Consider the following 14,987-nt stretch of genomic DNA (forward strand, 5'->3'; position numbering starts at 1 on the left):
CCCCCTTTCCCATCCGCTAGTTAGCGACGGCCACTCACCGCGAAGCCCGTAGCCATCACAAACCGTGCATCCGTCCATCTTGGTTATGCAGTTGTCGGTCTGGCACACGACAAGAAGCAAGCGAACCATGGGATGGCATTCACAGCCACCACCGCCGCCCGGCCAGCATCGGGGCTAGATTAGCCTGGGCCGGTATTGGGCAGAGGGTTTGGAAACTCGATGAGAGCCACAGTTCGGTGAAGTGGCATCGGGGTCCATGCTTCTTGGCTGGGAAAGGAAAACGAGCGTGTGTGGCTTTTCTCGTACACCTAATGAAGCAATGACCGCACTTGCATCTCTTGGAAAATGTGGCATCACGGGGCGGCGGCTCAGACGAGAACAGGGGGGGTCTTGAGTGTTTCGGCGAAAGGCCCCTGCGTTGGAGTTTATCACCAAAAGTTTTCACTGGTACTGAATCTAGATGATTTCAAATTCCAATACGCGAAATGAACAGTTCCATAGGGCTGCCAAGACGGGATGACACAGTGCCACGGCCAAGCTTCGTGGAGGCAGGACAAATATGCGCGATCCGGTTTCTCGTACTATTGTGATGGACTGAGCTCATCCTGTCAGGGACTCACGCCAGGTCGCATTGACACGCCGGTTATCAGTCAACAGCACGAATATACTCGTATTGTCGATGGCGCGTCGTAGCGCTGATTTGGCTGGCGCAGACGACGACGGTTCGCTGCAGGGGCGGCTGGGAGGGAGGCGCTTCATCATGCGCTGGTGGACAATACGAATCATGGTCAAACGACACCAAGCTCAGAACGGCAGCAAGTTGCAAAGTAGGGGATGAGAAAAGGGTTTGCTGCGATGTTGATCCCGGCCCGTGTCGGGTACGATGGTGGGTGCCATATTGACAGGATAAATATGGCTCAGAACCCAGTGAGCGCCGCCACGGGCGGCGTGACTCGATATTGGCAAAAGTCATACGGGAGCAAGATTGCGCCCTCATCGTCGTATTGATGAATGCCGACGATCAACAATGTAAATTTCACGGGGGTCATTCTTAAAAAAAAAAAAAAAAAAAAAAAAAAAAAGCCATGTAGATCGTGTGAAATCTGCACGGCCTGTCGCATGGGTCGGCGGCATGTATACAAGGAATTTTACATCTCCGTGCCGGCGACAAAAAAGCAAGGCGGGATCTTGGACAACCGTGCGGGCGCAAGATGACCTTGCTAAGTTGCGAGATGGGTCTGCCTGCCAGAGTTGGCTGCGTGGTATGTATGAAGGACGTCACGGCAAAGATCCGACGCGGCGGAGGCCTGACGATGCTGCAAGGGCGGGGGAGCGAGCGCTAGTCTCGCCTTGTTTCGACACCAGCTGGGGAGAGAGGATAGAGGATAGTTGCAGTGCAGAGGGTTATTGCTTGTTGGTGAGAGAGGGGAGGGGGGCCGCCTCCGCCCGAGAATAAGCTTTCAGATGGTGAATGTATAACGAGGGTAATGTATACATACATACATGTGGCGGGCTCGGCGAGATGCAAGTATTCACTCTCCGTCGTCTATCCTGTCCGTTTACTGGCGCAAAAATCGGCGACGACGACCACCACACCCAACTTACTAGGTAGGGGTTGTACTCCATGCATGTGCAGGGCGAAATAAACACAACACCCATCGTGAGAGGCCTGTCACCTAAAGAGTATGTACATTAGTACATACGGATACCCAGTAAAGGTATAGCAAGGCTGCCAGCGCGGTGTCCTTTACCATATTGAGTTAGCATCAATAGAGGGGCCTGGGCATGTCGAGCATCCTGGGCAAGCCATGTGTGTGTATTATTAGCAGAGGCACCTCCCGAAAAATGGGGTTGGCTAAATTGTGTGGTGTATGTCTCGGGTCTTGGCCGTGGCCTGTCTCGATGGGTGTGACCAAAGAGTCGGAGCCCACCGCTGGTGTAACGGTGGCAGAGACAGTTGCGAGATGCCAACTTAATAATCAACCTACAAAGTACTTCGTACCCAGGTAATAACTGGTAGGTATTGATGCAGATGTCCATTGCACTGGTGATACTATCCGGATCGGCGCAGACCGAGATTTCAGTTGAACCTGTCAAGTATCACTACCTGTGTTATACTTGCTCAGCGGTATTCGAATGATTTTGAACATTTCTTCTTCTTCAAAAAAGATCACAGGAAAAGACACTGACGTCAAAGCTATAAACAAACTACTGATTGGTTCCCGTGTCCCTGGTGTCGCTAGCATAACATGTCTCTGGGCATAACTCTATATCCCTGCCGCCAGCGAATACTGGTAAGCCGTTGGGAAGAGACAGAAGGGGAAGGGGGGTGCATCTTGTCACGACTCGCAGGCAAATCCGCTCAAGATGGCCCTTGCAGGGGAGGGTGCTTACTGGGCACCACGACTGACTGCGGTGCGAGTTGAGAGGATCGTTGATGGGCCAGTGCAGTGCAACAGTTCTGCTGGCACAACCGACTTCACAGAGTGCACGCGTGACAGCCAAAATGTACCCTTGCTGCAGGGCATATGGAATTCACAATGATGCACAAGCATCGTGCAGTGTCGCGCCGCCCACGGCCGCCGCCACACGGCAAACCGGGCTTCTCTTTTGGAGCAAATAGTGACGCCTTTTTGGCTTCACTTGCCGGCTTTCCAATGCCGCGCGGGACGCCATGTCGAAGGCAAATCTGCACGGGTTGGTTACATTACATGCTGGCTTGCCTCCCCCGCCACTGTTTTTTCTTTTCGCTTTCTTGAGAAGAGGGGAAAGAGGTCGCGCACACAGGTCGAAGGAGTTGCCGTTCATGCGGACATGCTGGGAACCAGAGTTTGCGGTTGTTCCCAGAAACCTGCCCAATAACACCCATTATGCGGGCCTCAAGACACTCGAACCACACAACCTGCCAAGGCGTTCGCTCCTGTCTACCTCGTTCCCGTCGCCTTTTTTTGTTGGTGTAGATTTTTCGCAAGGACCTGCCTTGTAAACGAGCCTCGTCCCTGTCTAGCGTGGTCATCTTTTGCGTCAAATTCGAAAACTAAATCACAACACTATTGTGTTGGAAATTGTATTGAAGTTGCCCGCTTTTGTGTCTCGAGACGCGGTACAAGATTCACACACAAATGACACCCGGCTAGGTCATTCGCTGCAAAGCAACATCACCCAGAGACGCTGAACCGGGCTGCTTCACACCCGGCAAAGTCGGAGGAGAGTGCCGTCAATTTACTGGCAGAACAACATTTGTGTCTGGCAACGGCGACTGATCATCATGTCTCGTAAGTACGTCTACAGTCTCATGGGAGACGCCTTGTGCATCGGTGCACCGATTGGGGAGGCCTGGCCTGGCTTTCTTTGTGTAACTCCTCAGCAGTGCAGGGGAGGTGGAAGAGGTTCAAGTTGCCTCATCACACCCACCTCCTGCTGAGCCCTGGATGTGACACGACAGGGACGAAGAGGGAGTGGACCTTCACCGGGGTGCATTTTGACGGGATGTGGGCATGAAAAAGACGTCACTAACGCATCCTTCGAAAAGTCACCAATCAGACTGACTGATGTTCTCGCTGGCTGGTTGTTGGAAGTCCCGCTTGCGCTTTGAAGAAATACAAGGGCGCATAAAGAAGGAAAAATTACCTGTTCAAATTGCGATTGACAGTCGCCAGACGATGAGGCGCTTCCGCATATTAACAGTTGAGGCGACTCCTGGACATGGGTTTTCGCTTTCTATGGCTTTACCCATGCCCCTGGGGACTTTCAGATCTCGGGCTTCGGTAAACCACAAAGTCCGGAAGCCCAAGGACCCTTGCTCTCATGCTTCTTGGGTGGCTTTTTCTGGGGCGATCAGTAACTTTCGGGGAAGCCAATGACGGGGGCGGTGTCTTGGTCCTTGATGATACATCTGAGAACCAATTTCGACCCTGGCAAGGTATCAATCACCTCGTTCAAGCGCCTAGGGTGTTATACAATTCGACTCAGGATATTGTTGGTGATGAATACCTGTCGTCGGTCACAAATTCTTTGGCCCTTTCGCAGCTACGGTGCAGATTACGGAGTACTGAGTATGCTCCTATATGTCTCATATTGACAAGGGGATCACGGATCAACAAGCCTCATGGCCATGACACCCAGGTTCGGTGACATCGACACAGCATTCTAGGCGGAGTCGCTCAAGATGGCAACTTTCCTCGTTACCGGTAGTTGGCAAAATTAACTGGAGGCAGCCACCCTTCCCTGGTGCCCGTCCATCGCGCGTAGGCCGCCGTCTCCTATTGATTTGGCGCGTATCAGATTATCCAGTCCAGGGGAGGAGGGATCTGGATCGTGGCGGTGACCGAAAAGTGCGAGATTGCCAAAGGCCGGACTCCTCGCTCACCTCAGCCTCGCCCCCGTCCCGTTGACGCCTCAACGACCAGTCGGGTCGCGATGGATTATTCTTTTCCTATCAATAATAAAACGGCCGCATGAATGAGGTAACCTGGCGCCGCCACGCATATTCGATGCCCTTTTATTGAATGGATATGCAAGCCCAAAAGAGGAAACAAAGATCAAAACCCATAGATGCAGGCAGCCCTCGGACACTGTCCGTTGTGCTGAGAGCTGGACCATCTCATCGTGTGCCTGCATATGTAGTTGGCCTCACGATATTGGACGTGTTTTTTTGGCCCCTTTGCAAATTTCTAGAACAAAATGCCATCGCAAGGCTGAGCTGAGCCCTGCCCGACGGGTTCGCCTCATCGTCGTCGAGTTCCCGTTTCCGACGGTTGAGTGAGAAGTTGGCAGCAGCAAGCCGTCCGGTCACTTGGCGTATTACTTGCATGCTGCCGCCGCAACTTGCCGCCCGGGTCAAGTTTTCCTTTTTTTTTTTTCTGTCATCTTTTTGATCTTCATTCGAAAAGGAAATCTCGGGATTTCCTTTGGACGCTCGTTCCTGGCCACAACTCGACCACCCCCCCCCCCTCTTTCTCCCCTTCGCTTCATGGACGGACGCTTGGGCCCTGCGGCATGGGGGCCGGTGGCGGCGGTGTCGTTGTCCCAGGCGGGAAAAGCGTGCAAGGCGAAAAGGAGCCCTGCACAGACGATACGTCAGATTAGTGCTACTGGGCTATTATTATAGACTTGCCAATTGGTGGTCAGAGAGTTTTCGATGCCATGGGTGGGCTCAACTCTTTTCTGTCTTGGCGATGTAATCGCGGCTGGATAATGACTAGGGAGCAGAATATATTCCGTGTCATGGGGTACTTGGGGGCCGTGGCAGAGTAATATGTCAGCTGCTATTATATACCTGCTGCACCGGGGTATTTGTCTGGTTTGTCTCTTGCAGGTAAAGATGGCTGGCTCGGCTCGTGGGATCATGCTCCATTGAGTCTAGATGCCGGGCCCCCCAAGTTAAAATTTACCAGGGGGCTGGGAAGCTCGAGAAAACCGTGTCATGGGTAGAATTTGGTGGCGCCAGCGGCTTCTGGTAAAATCGCTTAACGGGCGGAAACAGTTCCGCTCAGCATGGGGGGCGTGTGCGTGCATTTTCGCTTGTTGTTGTGATGAGGGACGAGGCGGGCGGGCGATGGGGCGAGGTTGACTCCAGGCACATTTATTTTCACGCATGCTGGCTGGTACACTGATTACCGAGTTCGGAATATGGGGAAGAAAAGGCAAATAACAACTCAAAAATTACCCACAAGTTAAGCAGCACGTTCAGGGTCTTACCCAGTGTTATGGCGTTATGGATACAGCGTTGCCTTTCGTGGTGGGTATTCCCAGGCAGTTGCCCATTCGAGTGCCTCGTGAATCTGCGATCCCGAGTGAGGATAATTGACAGCCATTGCGAGGTCACGTACACACTGTTCTGACTCATTCTGGTTAGTTGTATTAGTCTTTGCCGCTTGGCGGTTCCCATCTACCCGAGAATGTGCGGTTTCGCGATACCGGTCAGGCGTTGTTGGCTTCACCAACTTCCCCTTTCTTTATGACTGGCGCAAATTAAGCAGGCAGAATAACGGTTAGCCTTGTAATCTGTACAAGGTAACCGAGTTCCCAGATGAGCCTGGGCTATTCTTGGCTTGCTCCTGTCGGTTCGCTGCCGAACGAGGAGGTCTCTTCGCATTCATCGTATATGCTCGTGCGACAGGGGTGCAGCCCTGCATCGCCTGCATTGCAGATAAGTACTTGGAGATGCCTCATAGGATCTTCCTACATCTCATAATGAAAAGGAATATCACTAAAACGAAGACTCCTAGCAAGGACCAAGCCACTTCCCAGGCAGCTAGCAAGGTTGAACTCAGCTACCATCTGTTAACGGGTGAATAGAAGGCCATATTGAAAGTGCTCTGAAGTGCTCTTGGCAATGGTGAAACTACGATCCAATGTATTCAAAGTGGAGCAGACTGCCACGGCTGTAACAGTTTGAGCGTTGTCGTCTAATCTCAAGAACAGAGAGGTTCGTGATCTGGTCCGTGTCAACGCGGGGTGGTTTCAAAGTTACGTTCCCCATGCCACTTGGCTTGGACTTCTGTTTTACCTCATAGGAAACAACAATTGAAGTAGAACTGGGACTGAAGTTACCAATTGCGCAGGTCTATCCAAGTGACATGTTGCGTATCTCTAATGCTCATGCTTTGTCTACGACAACACGAAATGTTGAAGGACTGAGAAGCCACATGTTCGCAGCATAGAAAAGGGTACAAATCAAACCTCTGACTAGATCTATAAGCGCATGAGATTCGTATGAGTTGAAGTCAACATTCTCCCATGATGTTTCTCTAGACGGGTCCGGCGTGCCTCTACTTCAGTATTGTGGAAGGCATTCATTTCCGTCTATTCAATCCAGCTGTCGCATCAATCTACGTCTACATTGCATCGGTTAAAACTGGGGTTACCTTACTTGTTGGTGTGCAGCAGTAAAATATGACCGAACGTTTGTCCTCGGCGGTTGTTTTGGGCTCATTGTGCCGTTCAGCTGCTTCCTCGGCAACTCAGCCTATCTCCTCCAGCTTGGCCCTTTTACTGTTATAGCTGAAAGGAGGTTTTCTGTCGCAATATTCCTATCGCGATAATCAGTTTTTGACAAACATATCGGCTCATTCACAAGCAGGGCTAATTATTACTATCGCAATCATACGACTGGCTGAGTACCTCGGCATCCCTCATCATGCTATCCAGTATTGCATTCAGCCCCAGGGCAAGGACAGCACTCAGAATTGCTGAAAATAGCAATCCACGGATATAATTCATCGCACAAGGAGCGCTATCTCCTAGTGGTGCTGATTTTGCGGAGTAACACTGGCGTCGGATATATCCTGCGCCGCATGGTTCGTAGCTCCGATGCCGATGTCTCATGCTATTAGGAAATCCACCTCCGATTGCTAAGAATAACCCGAATTCACGCCGAAAGAGCAATATAATGATATGGATTTATGGCACTGGAATTAAATTCAACGTCCCTGCTTTCTTGGACTTACTGATGATGTACTGCTGCGTTGGCGCGATTAACAATAGGGTAGGAGCTAAAGGTGCGTTGACCTTGGAATAGCGTGAGATTGGTGATGAGATTTTTAGTGATGCAATCATCATGCTCTTCGCGAGACCGTTATGTCCGCGCCACCTCAAATCACGCTAGCTCCTGGATCCCAATCCTTGAGATATATAATAGGGCTACGTCGCCGCGACTAAAATCATCAAGTTTGCTTGATTCATGAAGTATCAATCGCACCACTGCCCCCCCTACCACTACAACCCAACGACTCTTATCATACTCCGCACCTATCAGGAAAATGTCACTCGCTGGAAGGGTTATCATCATAACTGGAGGCTCCAATGGTATTGGAAAGGCCTGCGTGGAGCGGTTGGCTCGTGACGGCGCCAGTGTTGTCATCAACTATTACAGCGATCAGTCTGGCGCGAATGCACTCGTTTCCTCTATTGGTGCAGAGCGTGCGCTGGCCGTACAGGCTGATGCCAGTACAATGGCCGGGATAACAAAACTGGTCGACGAAACGGTGAAAAAGTTTGGTCATATTGATGTCGTCATGGCCAATGCTGCCTCGATGATGATGCGCAATGTCGAGAACACAACTGAAGAGGATTTTGACAAAATGTTCAACATGAACGTCAAGGGGCCATACTTTCTTGCGCAGGTAGCCATTTCCTCGTAGATAAATGCCCCTCTTTTCCTGGAGAAGACGTACTAACAAAGCAACAGAAAGCTGCGCTGCACATCCGTGATGGTGGAAGCATCATTTTTGTTTCGACTGGCATTTGCCATCACTCGGTGGTCTTGCCGGATTACCTTCTTTACGCCTCAACGAAGGGCGCGATTGAGCAGATGACGCGCGTCATGTCCAAGGGTCTGGCCTCAAAGGGCATCACCGTAAATGCTGTTGGCCCGGGTCCCACTGCCACGGAACTGTTCTTCAAGGGCAAGAGCGAAGCTCAGCTCGATGCCCTCAAAAAGATGAACCCATTTGGCCGGTTTGGCGAGCCGGCTGAGATTGCCAACGTGGTTGCATTCCTAGCTGGCCCTGATAGTCGATGGGTATCTGGACAAACGTACTTGGTGAATGGAGGCACAATGGTTTGATTGTTGGATCGCGGAGACGGCGATAAAAAAGTAAGGGAGCTTGTTAATTAGAGAATCTTTGTGCTCAGCAATTTCGGTGCTGCTAGGAAGATAAAGCAGTCATTCTGATGACTCACTGGAAAAAACAATATTCAAATGTGCTGAGATATTTTGGAGGGCAAACAAAAAAAATAGATAAAAGCCTGCAGGTATATCTAACAAAAACATGCAATGAATGTAAAAAAGAACCATCCTCAAGCTGTGTTCATGTCATCAAACTCCGGGCCCCACCATAGCTCGCATCATCACGTGCCGGGCGTGACTAAGTGCGTCATTGCGTTGGAGAACGCGACCCCAGACAGCCAACCACTAACGTGGCTTTTAGACGATTGCCGTGTCCTCACTTGCCACGAACCGCCACCATCCTGTCTTGCTTCGCTTTTCCCGGACGTCCAAAAATGGGGATATAGCAGAATCGCACAGCCTAGTTATTGGATATTGACATTGACAGTCTTGCGCCAATGCCTAAGATGCGTCTGGGATGGTATGCCGGGGTAAGCTATTCCATGGTTCGCAGTTCGCGCCTAGGGGGTGCCATCAAACGTCGTCGAGACTAACGTATCGATCATCTTCAGGCGTCAACGGCCCTCGCGGGCGCCGTTGTCTTCTCGGCTTTTCAACAAAGGGCCAACTTTTACTCGGCCATGGTCTATCTGTCACAGAGCAATTTCTGCTTGCTGGTGAGCAAAGCTAGGCCAAACCGTGTCTCGCTAATCGATCGTCTAACATGACCCTCGTGCTAGGTGTTGATCAACTTTACCTTACTTATTTACGGAACATTTATATATGCACTTTCTCAACTGTGCTGGGGAACCCTACGAAGCGCCGAAGTCGAGCAACTCACAGAACGAGCCTGGTTCGCCATTACAGAAACATGCTTAGCCATGACTATCTTTCGCGAGGAGCTTGGGGCTTGGTTTCTTGTCATGTTCACGGCTCTCGTGACAGGCAAGGTATGGGGATGGATCGGAGACGGCCGAGTCGAGTTTCTGGAACAGCAACCGCCCGCGAATCCCCGCCTCTTCCATACCCGCCTGACTGTCTCGCTTCTCATGAGCTTCGTTTACGACGTCTGGATCCTTCGATACTGCATCAATACCGTTATTCAAGAAGCTAGAGCCGATATGATGGTTATGTTCCTCTTCGAATTTGCCGTTCTTGCAACCACCTCCGGACGGTCTGGGGTCCGATACATACTCTCCATCATTGAGCAGAAGATGATCCAGACGCAGACGCAAGCACGACTTCTGGAGCGCAAACAAGAGCTTCGGGAGCAGAGAGATGCAATTATACGGCAGCGACAAGAGGCGGCTGCTAGTGGCCATCCAGCCGATGCCGAAGAACCGCTGCCTAATCCAGACGACGTTGACGAGATGGACATTGAGGTGCCTGGCTGGGCGACAAAGGGCGAATGGGTGCTATGGCTGGATCTCTTAACAGGCAAGTTGCCAAACGCATCCTCCGAAGCTTGCCACTAACTGTTATAACACAGACACGCTGAAGCTTATACTTTATGTTACCTTCTTTGTTCTGTTAACAGTATTCTATATGTTCCCGGTCCACATCCTGCGAGACTTGCTTATAACGGCCAGAGATTTCTTGAAGCGCCTCAACTCAGTCTTGCGGTACCGCCGTGCCATCCAGGAGATGAACCGATACCCGGATGCCACGCAAGCCGAACTGGACCAGGAAAATACCTGCATTATTTGCCGAGAAGATATGCGGGTTTGGGATCTCAACGCGAACCCCGGGGCCCTCGATCGTATTCGGCCCAAAAAGCTACCATGTGGACACATACTTCACCTTGGCTGCCTCAAAAGCTGGCTCGAGAGGCAGCAAGTCTGCCCAACATGCAGACGCCCGGTTACTCCGGATCGAGTGCCACCTGCAGCGAACGGAAATGCGAACCCTGTCCCTGCGGCCCCGCAACTCCCTAACAACGGACTGCAAGCCGCTCAGGTCGGATTTCAGGAACCTGACTTGGGTAGATTTGTATTGGGACAGCCACGACCTGACCCACCAGCTCAAGCTGGCTTGAATGTGGACGCACCGCGTGAGCCGGTTTATGCTGCTCCCCAAGCTCCTCAGGACCCTAACGTGGCATATGTACGGCCGATGGACCTCCGTGACTTCATCAGAGATGAGGAGCGTCGTCGGCAAGAAGCAGACGATCAATTGCGACGACGCTGGCTTCGTACTTTTCCACAGAGTGCCGCGGGAACGCAACCACAGGACAATGCGTCGCTGTCACAATCAGCTCAACAGCCTTCCCAGCAGAGTGCCAGCACTCCACTTGCTGCAGGTCAACCACTACATCCACAAACCCAGTCTTTGATTGCCCGACATCAACAACTAGTCTCCTCAATGCAAACCCGCCATCAATCAGATGTGAACTCAAGCGCTATACGCCAAACTTTGTTGAGCCAGACAGCCGACTTGAGATCGCACAGGCTTCGAGCACTCTCAAATATGTATAGCCAAGCTGCTGTATTGGTCCGCCAGGAAACTGAGGCTCTTCGTATCTCGAGTGAACAGCTGCAAGTTCTTGGGCAGCTTGTTACTGAGCTTGAGCGGCTGGAGGCACTGCATCATGAAAATGCTGACGGGCCTTTACCTGGGCCCGAAGCTCAGACGCAGGACCAGATCCCTGGTCAGAGCTCATCACGGCTACGAAGTAGCAGAAGCGTACCACCGCATACGCAAAGCCCTATTATGACGAGACATGTAGCTACTTCATACTCTACATCAATTCCAGCTGGCAGCCCCGACTTGCCGGACGGTGTTGCCATCCCTCCGGGATGGACACTGATGCCGCTACAGCGGCTGGATAATCAACATCGCATCCAGCCTACTAGCACACAACGCTCGTCGCGGGCTTCGTCTGCCGGCCCTGCCACATCGTCGCTGGGTGAGGAGCGCACACCTCACACTCCCACATCGCACCCAGCTCCTACATCACAGCCAACCCAACGAAGCAATGTCCCCGTTCTGGAGAGAATTCCTGGGACCAATAACTTTCGTCTTGCTGGGTCCAACAACGGCGGAGCAGCGCCGCGGCCTGAACCGACAGCCGTGCCTGGTGATGCGCCGGCTGTCGTTTCAGCGGCTGGCAGCACCCGGTCTTCGGAGGGAAGCGACAGTCGTGGTAGCGCCGCGTTAGAAGATGAAGACGAAGGCCCTAGTGAAGATGAGGCGGAGTTTGGCGAAAGCAGTAAAGCTGCAGGCAAGGCTGTCACCATGGAGGACGTTTCTGAAGAAGAATGAGTGATGTGAAATAATTCAGCGCACTTTATAGGAACATAGCGTGTGGCATGCCAGTGTTGGCGGCCCAAATGATTAAGTCTTTTTTCTCGCTTCAAAAACACGCATCAAGGCAGTAGTACAGCTCTGTTTTGTTTTTATTCTTCTCCAGCAGAGAGCCATTACTGCATGTAGCAGCTCTTATTAGACAGGCAATACATTCACATCAGCAGCCAGGAACCAGTGGGATATAAGACGTATCGCGTGATAAGTTTACTATGGAATCAAATGGTGCGTAATTGTACAGGTTAATAACGCCTGTCTGCCTTTGGCTGAAGCAAAGAGCAGGACGAGGACGAGGGTGGAATACAAGAGAAGCGAAGGCAGCAAGTGAACCAAGCTGTCCCCATCATTCATGATTGTCAAAAGTTTCCAAAAGGTGGCAAAACAGCGCCTCGGGAGTACAAGTCATATCCTGGAAGCATAAAAAAAGAAACAGAACATGCGACAGATCAAGTCTGGCAAACACAGACAAAACATGTAAAACAATGACAAAACACACGGCGCTCAAAAGGAAACGTGACCATCATAACGTAACCAGGTCCATCAACTTCAAGTAAGTTGCATCAGTCGGTTTGGCTGCCGATGCTGCCGCTTGGGAGATGCTGGAGGGCCCTGGGCGTAGTCTCGGTCGGCTTCATAGGCGTCGGGCTAAGAACCGGGGGACTACTCGTCGGCGAGGGTGAGGCGACCGTCGCTGGAGGAGAGGACGACGCCGGCAGTGGCGGGGATGGGTTGAACATGCCGAGAGACTCGCTGTCCGCGCCGGAGAGCCGCCGCAGGAGCTCCTCGGAGTGCTGGGCAGCGAGCTTTTGCAATTGCTCCGACGGGTCCTGTGGTCGATCAGGGGTCAGTTTCCGCTAATCCTAAGTGGCTGCAGATGAAATAAAAAAAGGAATGGGAAGGGGAAAGGGAGAAGAGATGACAGCTGGTTAGCTTACCCAATCATATTGCGCAGGGACCCCTTCCGCAGTCGGCACCGTCATGGCTGCACCATCCTTGCTCCCGGCGGCACCCTCCTTGTCGTCACCCCAGAACGACGGCCGGCGGACAGGCGCGGGCGTGACGGGAAGGCTTGGGCGCTCGACCTCTGTGGGGAAGTCTGTGAGTCTGAGGCTGCGGAAGCTGGCCCCGGTGTCGGCGGGTTGCTTCTGTTGAGGAGTCGTCGGTTCGGGCACGTCGAAACCGCTGCGCTTGGAGGCTGCCGGTGGCACGCTGGCCGGCGAGCTCTTGCCGCGACGGTGCCGGCGGGTGGTGCGCTCGACGTACCGGTTGATCTCGGGCACGTCGTCCCACGCGTTGACCAGGGTGAAGGAGCTCCATATGCTCGTGGACGGCGCAGATGTGGTCGCGGCGGAGGGCTTGGTCGGGACCGAGTCGACTTGGGCGGTAGTACCCTGCGGCGCTTGCGTCTCGACTGGACGATCCTTGGGGGCCGGGGGCTCGTCGGGTATGGCGGGGAACGCGCGGGATGCCTGCGGCTGTTGGCTCTCCCAGGGGAATATCACTCTGGGAGGCTGCGTAGATGGCGCGGGGCGTTGTTTGGGAACCTCATACCACATGTCCTTGGGTGGGCTCGGGTACCTTGCGGGGGGTACGAAAGGCTTCACGTCTTGGGACATGGTGTAATGGGTATTTGGGAAGTTCTCGGCCTCTGGCTTCGAATCTATGGGAGGGGGTTGCCTGAAAATGCTTAGGAAACGGTGGACTTTTGACTCATGGGGTGTATCTTACCTCTGAGCGTCCCAGCTCTGATCGCGCGAATGGGCCTTCTTCTTAACCGCCTCTTGGGCGTTGGCATTGGCATGAGAGACTTGAGACACAGGCGACGACGCTGGCGGTTGAGGAGGTTGAGCCGCTGTTGATTGTCCATTATGATACGTCTGTCTCTGTGTATCTGTCTGAGGCAACGGCATTGTGCTGTGTTGGTGCGGTGATGGCTGCGGCTCTTGTTGCGGAGAAGCGTATGTGATTTGGATTTGGGGTGGCGCCGTTCCACCATGACCAATCGAGTTACCGGATTCATGCTTTTGAATGAGAGTTAGCTAGTTAAGCCGAAGTACTCGGGTAGCAAGAGGCGTACCTGTGTACGGTAGTGGCGATCATAGACTGACCACCACCGACCGACCATTTCACCATATGGCGAATCGCCGTGCAAAGCATGGCGGCCCTCAAACCAAGGCTTATTTGGGCCTATGAAATGAACCATATTAATGCTAGACTGGAAATGGCGATATGCAGGCAGATATTGATAATGCGCTGAAGGCGTGACGTTGTAGGTAAAGGACAGGCGATGGACGGTGTTTTTGAAGTACATGTTCAGCAGGCCCTGGTCTGCGCCGTCAAACGAGATGCCGCGCTCCGCCATGGCGAGGAGGGCGTAGTAGTCGCCCATGTTGGGCGTCAGCACCATGACGCCGGTGTTGAAGAGGTCCGGCCAGCCAATGTCGGGCGCGGCGGCGAAGGTGGCGCCCGACGGCAAGGCAAACAGCTCGTCCGGCGCGCGGTAGGCGACGACGTCGGCGTCAACGTAGACGATCCTGGAGAACTGCGTCTGCTTCCAGAGGTTGATCTTGGTGAAGGCTGAGTCGAGGTCCGGGCGGTTCATCAGGTAGAGGTTCGCGGGGGACTGCTCGTTGCGAATGCGCGGGACGGGCACGACATGGTCGAAGACGGCGCGGAGCTGCGTGATGGAGTCGGCGGAGACGCTGTCGAGGGTGAAGAAGGCGACGAGTTTCCGTGACGTGCCGGCATCGCGAAGCGAGTGCGCAAGGACGAGCGTGCCTACAACGGAGCGTTGGAAGATTAGTCGAGGGTCTGAGGTTGGCCGAGTGTTGGTCGACTGGGCTATGCGGCAATGTGACAATGACATCTGCGACTGACTTACCTGGGAGGTACGAATCCGTCAACAGGAGCTGCCGGGGGGGCAAAGAGTTAGCTTCCGGGACCAATTGGTTCATAAGAGGTGCAGAAACGGGATGTAGAGTCTCTTACTGTCGCGTACACTTGCTCTCCGTCTGCGAGGGCCGCCATGGTGGTTCGGCGAGGTCGGAGGAGAAGTCGATGGAGCAAAACCAAG

At 53.0% G+C, this 14,987-nt stretch overlaps 3 protein-coding genes across 3 annotated transcripts; 2 read left to right on the forward strand and 1 right to left on the reverse strand.

Moving 5' to 3' along the window:
- Positions 1–7,763: 7,763 nt before the first annotated feature.
- On the forward strand, positions 7,764–10,086 carry ISF_04020 (RING finger protein; the record flags this gene model as incomplete). The annotated part of the gene is made up of 4 exons (XM_018847626.1): positions 7,764–8,126; positions 8,192–8,524; positions 9,184–9,288; positions 9,352–10,086. The coding sequence occupies 4 exons, from the start codon at positions 7,764–7,766 to the stop codon at positions 10,084–10,086; spliced, it is 1,536 nt and encodes a 511-aa protein (XP_018705206.1).
- Positions 10,087–11,077: 991 nt separating this feature from the next.
- On the forward strand, positions 11,078–11,872 carry ISF_04021 (RING finger protein; the record flags this gene model as incomplete). The annotated part of the gene is made up of 2 exons (XM_018847627.1): positions 11,078–11,258; positions 11,364–11,872. 2 exons carry the CDS (start codon positions 11,078–11,080, stop codon positions 11,870–11,872), a joined length of 690 nt encoding a protein of 229 aa, XP_018705207.1.
- A 602-nt stretch (positions 11,873–12,474) lies between these two features.
- On the reverse strand, positions 12,475–14,941 carry ISF_04022 (glycogenin; the record flags this gene model as incomplete). The annotated part of the gene is made up of 6 exons (XM_018847628.1): positions 12,475–12,741; positions 12,850–13,591; positions 13,643–13,935; positions 13,992–14,692; positions 14,796–14,823; positions 14,903–14,941. The coding sequence occupies 6 exons, from the start codon at positions 14,939–14,941 to the stop codon at positions 12,475–12,477; spliced, it is 2,070 nt and encodes a 689-aa protein (XP_018705208.1).
- Positions 14,942–14,987: the final 46 nt, after the last annotated feature.

The sequence above is a fragment of the Cordyceps fumosorosea genome (assembly GCF_001636725.1).
Source record: "Cordyceps fumosorosea ARSEF 2679 chromosome Unknown scaffold_8, whole genome shotgun sequence".
Taxonomy (NCBI): domain Eukaryota; kingdom Fungi; phylum Ascomycota; class Sordariomycetes; order Hypocreales; family Cordycipitaceae; genus Cordyceps; species Cordyceps fumosorosea.